The sequence below is a fragment of the Cheilinus undulatus genome, linkage group 7, assembly GCF_018320785.1.
Source record: "Cheilinus undulatus linkage group 7, ASM1832078v1, whole genome shotgun sequence".
Lineage (NCBI taxonomy): Eukaryota > Metazoa > Chordata > Actinopteri > Labriformes > Labridae > Cheilinus > Cheilinus undulatus.
In genome coordinates this window covers 27773308-27785486 of record NC_054871.1, presented here as the reverse complement: position 1 = coordinate 27785486, position 12179 = coordinate 27773308, and the positions used below count along the sequence as shown (strand labels likewise).

The following is a 12179-nucleotide window of genomic DNA, read 5'->3' as shown; positions in this document are numbered from 1 at the left end:
AAGGCTAGCCGCACTGTTTGCAAAGTGAAACCCCATCTCACTGATTGGCTCTGGCTCACATCCACAAACACAGACACACCAAAAAGCTGAATCCATACACACACAAGCAAGTGCACAGAGTTCATTTTTTGTAGACGGCGTCATTTTGCTTCTTGATATGTGCCATAGCTGTGACTGCAGTGGAACGAGGGATTAAACGGCTGGACAGCAGAAGTGTGCCTGAGTGTGTGTTTCAAGCCTGCTAATTCAGAAAGCAGAGAGCCGGCTAATTGTCCTGAACTCCTCCTGCCCTCCATGCTGCCCTGCTTGTCCACCCTAAACCACTCCTAGTCTCAGGCCTTAATGGATTAACTGCAGGCTAATGTTGTCCCTTCCCTTATCTGTCTGATTCTTTCTTGTGCTTTCTTCTTGCACCACGCCCTTATAATGTTTTTGTTGCATCTCTGGATTTGAAAAACGGAATTTATTGTATGCACAAGACTTTACAAAACAAAATATACAACCAACACAGAGTTCTGATATCAAGTGTGAAAGAGCAGGCAAATTAAAGCGTCTGCAGAATAGCAGGTTTGAATATGCAGCGTGCAGACAGTGATAATTGTGGTTGCTCTCGGTTTGAGTCTTGTTAACTGTCAGACGCAGCGTTTCAACACCTGCCTTATGTTTCTCTCTGCATAATAAGACTTCTATTTAAGGGAGGAGAAGTGAAGATGCTAGCAGAGGTGTTACCTCAAAGAGCTGGAAGGAGAAATACCTTGATTATTAACAAGAGAAGGAAAAAGTTGTCTTCCCAATTGCTCGTCAGGTTCAGTGCAAATTAATGCATCCAAGGACACAAGGCAGTAAACACGGTTTGAAGCTGAATTATACCTCTGACGCTATGCTGCGACAACACTGTAATTGAACGATGTTTTTTTTTAACAGAGCTGCGGAGAACAATGCAACACTTCTCAGGCCCGCTTGATTTCGGTTCAAAATATCACAGCAGCATCTGCAGTAAAAACAGCCTAATACATTTAATAGCCCAGAACACACTCGTCAGTATGCTGCGGCTTACTCAGGCTCTTTTTGATTTGCCCTTGAAGGATAGATTTAGTAGCTCTATTGAAGTTCTGGCAGTAGTAGCATCTTGCTGTGCTACTCAGACTGATGATCGCCTCTTTCCTGGCAGGTGTCCACCCTCTGCCGGTAACAATCAACAAATGAGAATCACAGCCTTCAACTCGGCCGTCTCCCTGCCTGACGACAGACTCCGCATCACTGAACACCAGACACCAGACGGCTATTAACACGATGTGGCTGTATCTGCAAAACAATGGCCACTTTGGATTCAGCTGACTTTTGTTGTTTGCTTTCAGTGTTAAGACCAGGGGGCTTTATTCTCATAGATCAATAGCGCCCACATTGTGGCTACTGATTTTTGGTAATTTTGTGGTCAGGGGCGCACAGAGCACCCACATCGTTTCTTCATCTTCAATCAAATCACATCTTTTCCTTTGTTTTCAAAAGCAGACAGTGTTGCGCCATGATGCCCAGACAATTTAGTAATACAGAAGAGCAGTTTGACGTAATTCTGGCACAAAAAGCTGCTCCAAAGAGGAAGTTGGTCTTTTTAAGCAGGGAGAGCAACTTATTTAAACCACTGAGAGCAAATGATGTTAAATCATCCTGGGAGAGGACAGTCAAGTTCACAGCTAGTCACAGAAATACTAAATAGATGGAAATGAGAGGAAAAGTCTGAAAGTAACTCCCAATTCACCGCTAGACAACTCTAAAAGGCATTTAATGAACACAAACCACAGTAAAAGAACTCACCTACTTGCTGTTACAAACAGCATCAAGCACTTTTGTAACATTAAATTCATTTAAAAACAGACCCTGACAACACGTCCTTTGAATTTATTGCAAAATTTCAGTTAATCCAAAACACCAAATAGCCACAAAATTGAATAAATTGCTCAGTAATTAAAAGTCATGAATATTCACTTAAATTTTGAGATGTTTGAACTTACTAAAAAAAGGGTTAAAACATGTTGGAAATGAAACTAAAAACGCAGCACTGTCTTCAAGGCACAACTTAAGGACTCTAGATCATTTGTCCAAAGTTGACCGATAAACAAAATGATGCTTTGCCTTCTAACAACTAAATACAGCTTGACCCTACTAAGATGGATCCTGGCACATTAACTCACATTTACACTATCAAACACCAGTATTTTGATCAAGTTTAATGAAGCTTTTCTCTCACAGCCTCTTCCCCACCTTCTCAGTGGCCATGATACACAGTCAACTTAACCCCTGCCTATGTCATTCTACCCACTAAACTCCTCAGATCAAAAATGAATTCGTCATGCTGATCCTGGAACAAGTCTGTGCTGCATTTGTCACAGCCACTTTCTTGCATTTTTTTTCTCACTCTAAAGCTGTTTGGTATGGCTGGAGCTTTGCAGACTGCAGAGATATGACAGGGGGGCTTTTTGAGAGCAAAGGCTGAATGGCTTTGTCTCTGTCTGTGGAGAGAGAAGTGAAGACTTCTTCAGATGCTTTTGAACTCTTTAGAAAAACACAGGTCTGTAGTAGATTGAAGCAAAATATCATGCGGCTTTCTAAACATTTTAATCAAATAACTTTAGGGTTTATAGCAGCAAAATGTAAAAAAATGCTAAAAAATCACTCATAGAATAATAATTCCAGGCCTTATTTTGCTTCTTTAAGCAAGCTTATTGATGTTTTTTACTAGAAGAGATAATGGTGGGTCTTTGAGGCTGAATCCTCACACAAATGAGGGAAGGTTTGTTGAGGTGCCCAGAGAGGCTTAGCTATGCATTGGCTGTTGAGTCTGGCATGTGTTCTGGCACCGAGAGTGTATTCTCAACAGGACTCTGGTGGATTAGTGTCCATTTGGACAACAGAGTGGTCCACAGCTTGGGGTGACATTCAACTTTCAGTAGGCCAGCAGCTCACACAATGATGAGGAAGTTTAGCCTTGCTGGTAATTGCCATTTATGTATAACAAATGTAATGGAATCTAACTGTTTGAGGTTTTTATTTGCCTTGATAGCAAACAATTCCTTTTGTTCTCCTATCTTATGGTCCAATCTGAGTGACGCTGTGTGTGTGAAATGAGGTGGTGGCCTTTCTGCAGTGTTGAGGGTCAGCGGATCATGGGGTGTAGTGGTTGGTTCTGGGGTTGTGAGGACTGCAGCCCGCTTTGCGTTTGATCCCGGTTGGGGTACATCCATGCTCACAGGGCGACCGCTGTGGTCCATCTGGTGGAAGCTTTAATCACAACCCCCCCTACTTACACACACATACACAATCACACACTAGCACACAGAGCTTCCCACTTGAGATTCTTTAAACTGCTGCTCAATTTTTATTTCCATTATTTATTTCAGCCTCTTCTACAGTCATGTATCTCCCTGCAGAAAAGAGCAGCGTTTTCTTCTTCTTCTTTTTCTTTAACAAAATCTCTGACTAAGACCTTTGGTGGTGAAAAATATGAGTCACTGAAACACCACTTGCCAACTATAATGATGCTTAAAATCCGTCAAAAATCTCACTCTGTCAGATCTCCATAAATGGCTGCACTACTGCTTTTTGATAAAGAATAACCTTTAAGGAATGAGAATGCATTCAGAGTCATTCACAGGACTGGCCTACGGTACTGTGGACCATAACATGCCCGAGCTGCACAAATCCAGCTCTCCAAATGTCACTTCATGCTTAACCGACCTTTCTCATGCTTGAAGAAAAGCGAGCGGGCAATGCAAAACAAGACAAACTCCACTGGTTTTCACTTTAAATGCCTACATGCTTGGAGACATGTCTCACTTATGTTCTGTTGTTGAAATATTTAGCAGAGTAAGGAAGACAAATTTATTTAGCAACTGAAACTCAAGATATTCTGTACATAAGTCATGCTCTGAGTTACTGTACTTAAGTAGCATTAATTAAAGAGTTAAATGATAACATTTCTTTTGGAGAAGTCCACCTTTAGTTTAGTTTGCCCACAAATAAGCTCTCTTTACAGTCAGTGATGTACAGCTCATGGCAAACTCCATGGTAAAACGTTCAAACCTTAATGCTGCTGTTAGGATGCATTCATTATTAAAGGGAGTAAAGGGTTAGTAGATAATGATGATGCTGTGTTGCATCCCCCCAGGGTCGTACGGAGGAGCCACTTACTGTTAGCCTCCCTTGGACAAAAATAACCTCTGTATTTTCAGCAATTTCCAATGTCTTATCTTAATTTAGCCTCCCCCAATCGATTAAAACTAAAATCCATCACCTTTAAAGCAACAATATTTTCTGTACACACCAACCTGACCAACTAGACTCCTCCCAGCGGAGCTCTTGGCTAGCTACTGTAACCCGAATGGTCATTCCTCCTCAGCACTAATGCACAGGTCAGCTGTACATCATTTATTCATGGAGACAGCAGATACTTTGCCTCATCCTCGGCAATTAGTGAATCGATAACAACGCACCGGCTTTGAAACTATCAATTCTAAAAGGACAAAAAAATAGTGTTGTTCATCAACATGCCAGGATCCTAGACACGCACCATCACTCATGTACCGACACCGTTTGTCAGCTCTGCATCAACATGCGCTGAGCTGTCGACGATGAAGCACATTTCCTGCTCTTAAAATGGAGTCCTCACCTATAAAATGAATCTCCTCCATGAAATGATTTTCAACTGAGCAAAATCTGTAACATATTTATAACAAAAGGGGATTTAATTTTCTATTTGTCAGGAGATTTTTGTTTGCATTAAGCATTTATATCTATTGTGATGAAGAGATGACTGAGCTGAATCCATTCCAGCGAGATTATCACAGGTCAGTATAAGGGCTCACACTGGATAATACCTCTTTTGTCAAATTTCATACAGCTGACATATCTACAGTACATTTTGATATTATCACTGTCACTTTTAGAATTCATTCAGCAAATCTGCATAAGCCAACACAAACACCTGACTGCTCTTCAGAGGGAACGCCATGTCAAGCTAAAACGATATTAGATTCTGAATTTAGACCTCACTGTCTGAGTACTTTCCTATTTTTCTGTAGTAATTGTTAATATTCGCCTGCAAATAACAAATGTTGAAGAACTCCAATCTGAAAGCACAATACTTCTTTCTCTCCAGTTTTGTCTGTTCCATTATACTTTCTCTATTTATCCTTTTAAGCCGAATGGAATGACTGCAACTGGGTGTGAAAACATTGTCCGAAAGAGGCAACAATTCTAGCTCTGAAATTAAAAGCTTTTCTCTACCAAGCAAAAGAGTAGAAATGGGATTTTCCTCTCTTAATTAAAGAAGAAACAGTGAGATTATTCTGGTTATTCTATCCAATAAAGCAGTGGTTCTCAACTGGTGGGTCGGGACCCAAAAGTGAGTCGCAAAGCTCTTTCCTGTGGGTCGTGAATGTGTGCCAGGAAAAAAAATGATGCTCTAAATGGATATAAAGTAAATTCATAAATGTCTTTTTTTAGGGTTTCCTTTGATTACAAGTAAATGTCATCATTTGTCTTTAGCTTCTTACTTATTCATCTCCTTTTCTTTGGATAACAGAACTGGTTTTCCCCAGATGATGAGGAAAATCCTCACGAAATTTACATGCTGTCTAAGGAAAATGTAGTAAAAAAAGATGTATGCATGCGTGCCTTTCTGTATTGATATGCTTTTAAACATTTTGGTTTTGTCTTGTCTCTTTATTAATTCTTTTTAATTTAGGGTCCAACATTTGCATAAAATAAATTTGAGTGGTTGAACACTTTAAAATACGGGTTGTGATTTCTCTTAGGGTGGTCATGGTGGGTCCAGATGCATGACCAGCTGAGAACCACTGCAATCAAGAGTCGAATATAGCCACTGAATTAAGTTTACTTTGATCAGTGTGAGTGCCTGCATACTTTTGTGTTAAAGCTGAATTTTGCATGATTTATGTTCTATTTTTCACCCTTTTTAAATCACTTTAAAGATCTTTCCTGTATTTTTAAATATTATCTTACCATATAAATGTAAGCCTATGACTGCAATGGAAAATAGATTTTTTAAATTATACTTGAAAACCAGCCTGTTTCACTGCTGTTTTTACTGACAAGACTTCTCGGAAGATAATATCTTCTTAGCCGTACAAATGAAGGCAAGTAAAAATCTCTTCCTTAAGTTTTTGGTGCAGAGGCGGGACCTTTTGTTTACATTTGAATTTTCCCCCCTCGCCCAAATCTTTCATAACACCTCCATGTTTATTTGTCCGACTTGCAAGATCAGTCTACTTTTATTTCGCCATAACTGTCAAGATAAAATCAGAGTGCAGAGCACTGCTGCTCCTCTCAGAGAAATTACAGGCCATTACTTCCAGGTCAAAGTACCTGAACACAGAAAGGTGACCTTTGGTTGGGCGTGGGCGCACGAGATGCTGCAGCAGGCTGCTCTGCTGTTAGACTTTTCTTTATGGATCACTTCCACATTTCTAGCCTTTTTTTCAGCTCATCCTCAGATACCACAATGTGTATGAAAAATAGGTAATGATCAAAAACATGTTTGAAGACAGTGATGAAATGCTCTCTTAGGCACCTTGGGGGTGGGTGCAAATTACCAGGATGGTTTTACAAACACACAAACACACAAAAAAATCATTCAGAGACAAAGATACAGTGAGGAGAGAGAGAGAGTTCACCTAGCTTTACAGCATATTTTTATATATGTGTGTGCGCATGTGCCTGCAGACACCTGCTCCATTCTGCAGTGATGGCTCCCAGCGGGACACAGGCTCAGCTGCTGATCTCTGGGCCCTCCCTGCAGCACTGGTGGCCAGCTCACACACAAACACACACATGTACAAGCATACATACATCTTCTCCACAAAATTCAAAGTCTTCAGGCCCTCCCCTCACTGCGTCTCAGTCTCACCGAGTTCCCTTTAAGTGACACACCACATGTGCTCATATCAAGAGCAAATGTGGCATGATGTACATGCACATAGCTACATAGTGTGTCCATATGGCGTTCAGTGCAAGTTCTATGATATGGTGCAGGCTTCACTCTAATATAAACTGCAGGGATGATACTACTGAATGAGTGTTCTTTTTTCCTACCATCCTTAAACTAAAAATCTTTACTAAATGTCTCATCAAACGTCAGTACAACATAATGCTGTAAATACACTGGAAAAGTTAAAATATGCTAAATATATTTACTTTCACAGTCATTCTTTATTTTTTAGCTGATTTGTTTTAGTCAAATAAAATACACATTTTCTTATCTCAGTCCTCCTCATTTTACGTGTCATAATTTTTACTTTCTTATTTATTATCTCCATCTCTTTGTTTTCTTCCTATGATCGTCTTTCTCCCTCTGTGGCATTGTTCGGAAGGGTTGTGCAGTATAAATGAACTAATTTCCTGGATATAGAAAACACTGCAATCAAGGAAAGGGGAGGAAACGCGCAGATGGAAGGAGCTAATCATTGTTATGAAATAGAGATGACCTCTAACTATCTACTGGCTGCTTTGCAAGCTTCCCTGCCACCCTCTTTTCTCTCCTTCTTCTGTCTTTTTTGCCTGTTTGTTGTTGTGCTGCTGATGAACCTCTTGAGGCATGTCTAAAAAAGCAGCCCCTCTGTATTTTTTTTTTTTTTTCATTTTGAAACAGAAAAGATTGGAGTTGTCAAACAAAGCCTGGTGTCACATAGAGAACGGCAGCTGCCTGCAGTGGGTAATCAGTGGAGCTTTCTACAAATTAACAGCATTCAGCTCTGAAGCACGGCGCACTGCAGGTTTTAAGACGTGGGCTTTTGAAAATTAGATCTCAGTGACTGAAATACACAATAATTAGCAGCTTGGTTTTTGCCCACATGCTTTTTTAAATTTTATCCGCTTTGTGTAAGGTGACATGGCTTAGATTGCCCGGTCATCCTAATGCCTGTAAACTGATACTGCGGATGCTCGTTTGAAGGCGTTCTAAATGTCTTTAATTGCATGCTGAATCTCTCCTCTGCGTGCTTGGTGCTTTCAAAATTTATCTCTTTGAATGCTCTTTTACAAGAACTGTCCTCAAGCTTGAAAGATGCACTACAGAGAACATGCACACGCACAGACACACAAATAGACTTGCAGCAAAAAGCACACACACAAATGCTCTAAACAAACTGAACACACAGTGGTGCCAGGGGAAGAAATGGTAAACTTTGCTGCAGGCGGCTAGTGTTTTCGAGGACTAAACCATCTCGCTACTTATTCATTTATCAAGGCACTCTTTCATGAAACACTGCATTAAATCAAAAATCTCTGTAGTGTCAAAATAACTCATTGTTAAAACCATAAATTTACCCCAAATTTGGATTTACAGAACAATGTTTTCCTCTCATTAAAATATTGTGTTTCTGCAGTGCTACATTTTAGGCTTCACACACCAAAGCCGATTGAATCTCGAAGCACATTTATCTAATGTATGCAAATGATCTTGCTAGGCTAATGAAGGCACCATTAATCACTATAACGATGATCTTTTTTAACCAGGGGAATGATGCACATGCACACTCTCACACATAGTGCATGTTTTTGAACACATGCCTCATCAACAGCAACACACTGATGACAAATGCAGAAAATCACAAAAATAAACCATTACAAAACCATTTTAGCAGAAAAGAAACAGAGTATAATGAGAAACTGATAGTCAGTTATAAATAACATGTTCTTACTTTTCCCTTTAATTTATTATTTAGATTTAACTTAATTTGCATGTAGTCATCTGGTCATCTAGTTGTGGAATAAGCTCCTTAAACTCCCTCTTAAAATTTAATAAGATGCATCAAAATATGTTCAAATGTCAATCATATTTATATAATAAATTCAGCTAATTAGTTCCACTGGTTTCAACAAATAATTTACGGTCCAGCAGCTTTATGCAGACAGCAGATAACAGTGTTGTGAGTCTTAATGGGCTCTGAAAAACACATTCATTTTGTGGGCTGTATAATAACAACAAAACACTGGACAGATGTCTTTGAACTTGTGCAAGAATGCAAAGCAGAAAAACTGAAAAAAAAAATATATATATATTTTTTTGAAGCCCCAACTCCTAACGGATGCATTTCTACCGCTTATCCTCGCTGTTCATTTGCATACAGTTGACGGAAACCCCTGGGTACAGTCAGCAGCATGACAGTGGGTTATGAAGGCTTCCGGGAGGCTCTGGGGTGTGGATCTGAGCCAGTTTGAAGGGGAGCCGAACCAATGAAGAGCCCACAGCGGATTAGACACCCACAGCTTCATGTCGCTTTAATGCGGCGAGTCAGGGATTTTCTTACAACGCTTTTTTGCTTAAATGCTCAGGGTTTTTCTCATGGCCCCTTTTCTCTCTCATTCCCTTCCCCTTGAAGTCATCTTTTCTAAGGAAATACCAGAGTAATGTTTTCTCAAATGCAAAATATTCAGTCCGTCCACAACCAGGTGCTTCCTCTGCATGTGACTTTTCTGAAATTTACTGGAAATTAATCAGACTGAAAATTTGTGTATCTCCTCAGAAAAGTAAATACTACTCTCATCTTTTTCACAGTAGTTCTTTAGGCCTATTCATCAAAAAACTGCAACTAAATTCAGCTTCAATGGGGGAAAATAAACATATATATGCAAATACCACAGATGCTAACAAAATTCACAAATAAAATTAAAAACATTTTATACCCGCACAAATACACACTCACACTTGCATGCACACACTAACACCTCAAATCCCCCTGATAACAGTCTGACTGGCAGAGGCTAAAGACGGAGTGGGCGTCCATAATTGAACAAACATAACAATGTAAATATTTACTAATTCTACCCATTGGGAATACAGGCGGAATCCCACAATTGATTTGCTCTCTTCCTGCCCTTTCACTTTTCTCTCATGCAAACATGGATCCACACACGATAACTACAGCTCTCCTTGTTTTTTTCCTACTATGCACGCCCTGTGTTCATTAAAGAGACGGAGATATATATTGGTCTGTCTATCCTCTTACCAGGGGTGACCTGTAGCCCATCTGGGCTGGCGATGACAGGAGATCCCTGGGAAATAGCGGCGAGTGCGTCTCGGGGACGGAGCCCACGCCACTGGCTGCTAGTCCCGAGAGCTGCCCGTACCTCGCCATCATCTTGAGATGCTGCTCGCAAGAACACACACGCTCGTACATAGACACAGGAGGAGGATAAAAAGAGAGAGAGAGAGGGAGAGAGAAAGAGAGAAGGGGTGTGAGAGGAGGGAAGGAGAGCAGATAACAGCAGGTAGGAAGGACACGAGGATGGAAAAGGACAGAAGAGGGAGTTTGGGGAGGGGGGGAAGAATAAAGAGGAGGTAGAAGGGGGATTACAGATCACTTTGCTCTCACACAAATGCATGTGTGAATGCACATACAGTCATACACACCCACACTTACAGATAGACTTTACGCATACATACAATTTCAGCCCCAGGTGGGCAATTTCACAAGCAAGGCTGGGCTGCGTGGCTCTGATAGCTACCTTGGTTTTGTTACAATAGAAATACATAAAGTCTAGCTCTCTGTTTATTATTACAAAAGCATAGCAGTCTTCGTAGCCACTACCATGCCCAGGAAAATAGAATAAACAGCTGCTGTTATCAATCATCCCCTTCTGTCTTCTGGCTATGAGCAAACACAAGTGTACATGCATGGACATACGAGAACACACACATGACAGAATGGTTGGCAGCAGACATACACAGGTGAGGTGTAAAGAAAGAAGCAGATTGAAAAAAATGTCTTTACCTCATTGCTCAACAAAGCGGCGTTCAGTGTTCGGCTTATTTCAAACATGTTCAGATTCTTTTTTTTGTTTCGCGTTCTGTCCGTTTATTTGTCAGATTCTCCTTCAGTTCTTTTGCTCCCCTTTTTTCTAAGGTTGGGAGTCAGTCCTGGGAACACAAATAAAAAAAAGAAAGAAAGAAAAAATCAATTGGAAAAAATAGGGGTTTAAAAAAATCCTCTTTAATTTTCAGATTTTTTTGGAGTTTTGGATTTTCAGAGCTCTATTTCTTTTCTCTCTCTCTCTCCCTTGTCTGGTGATGCACCTCTGCTGGCTGTTGTGGCTGTAGTGGTGGCGTTTTGTGCCCAGGGTCTCCGCACACGTCTTAGGAGTCAATATACTGCTTTTTTTTAAATCTCCCCAGAGTCAGCACATTAAAACAGGCAGTCAGGCGGACGGTGGATCGGTGGGTCGGGCTGGCGGGCTGGCTGGCTCCCTTATCTGTCCCCCGCACACTGGCTCACACAATACGCTCCGATCCTCACACTGCTCGCTAGCAGATTAGCCTGTCCCACAACCTAGCACTTAGTTTAAACTCCCCTCCCTTTTTGCTCTCTCTCTCTCTCTCTCTCTCTGTATCACTCCCTCTGGCTCTCTTCTATGCTCTCCCTCCCTCCCTCTCTCGCTCTATCTCTCTCTCTCCATCTCTCTCCGCATCACTTTCTCTCTCCTCCCCGTTGCTCACGCATTGATGCAGCTACAGTTCGCCGTGCTACCACAAGGTGGGAAGACTGTTCTAGCAACAGCGACACCATCTCTACCACGTCCCTTTACCTCACGGTGCCACTCCTATCTTTTCAGATTTTCTTTTCTCTTTTCCTCTTTATTTCCATGTGTGTCTGTAACACATGGAGGTAGATTTTAGAAAGGGCGTGCACTTATCACTCCATGCTTGGATTAAACATCCAGGCAGGGATAAATGGATTGCTTTAGCGTATGAGGAATTATACTATTGGCCTCTGTTATCTAATTATGACTCTTAGAATAAAAGGTTGTGCCTTTGGAAACAGACTTGGAGAGGCTTATGGGAGGTATTTTAGTGACCAGTCCATGTAAAGAAATGGAATGCAATAACTGAGGAGACTATAAGAAAGTGAAAAGATAGTGGTACCTCAGCAGAGGGACAAAATGAGGGCTGGGCTGATGTGAGCATCAAGGTCAGGTGCTTGTCCTTCTCCTCAGTGGGGTGTGGCACAAAGATGACGAAGAAGCCAGTCATGGGCATGGCAGGAGATCCCGACTACAGCACAACAAACAAGAGGAGGGGAAAAAAAGATTAGGGGACTTGTGCCAATGATATGATTCACTCCATTTTTGGTTTCAGTCTGCAACACCTGGCAGATTTCAGAATA

The 12179-nt window shown here is 41.0% G+C and overlaps 1 protein-coding gene across 2 annotated transcripts in view; it reads right to left on the bottom strand.

Annotated features, from left to right (window-relative positions):
* The window catches only part of elavl4 (ELAV like neuron-specific RNA binding protein 4), a 93355-nt gene that overhangs the window by 76464 nt on the left and 4712 nt on the right, over positions 1 to 12179 (bottom strand). Inside the window, exon 3 of one of the 2 annotated variants that reach the window (XM_041791004.1) lies at positions 11939 to 12067. In XM_041791004.1, coding sequence (XP_041646938.1) covers positions 11939 to 12067 — 129 coding nt within the window. Of the gene's footprint in view, positions 1 to 10025; positions 10108 to 11938; positions 12068 to 12179 lie in introns of those variants that run through there. The other variant, XM_041791006.1, reaches the window with a different exon arrangement.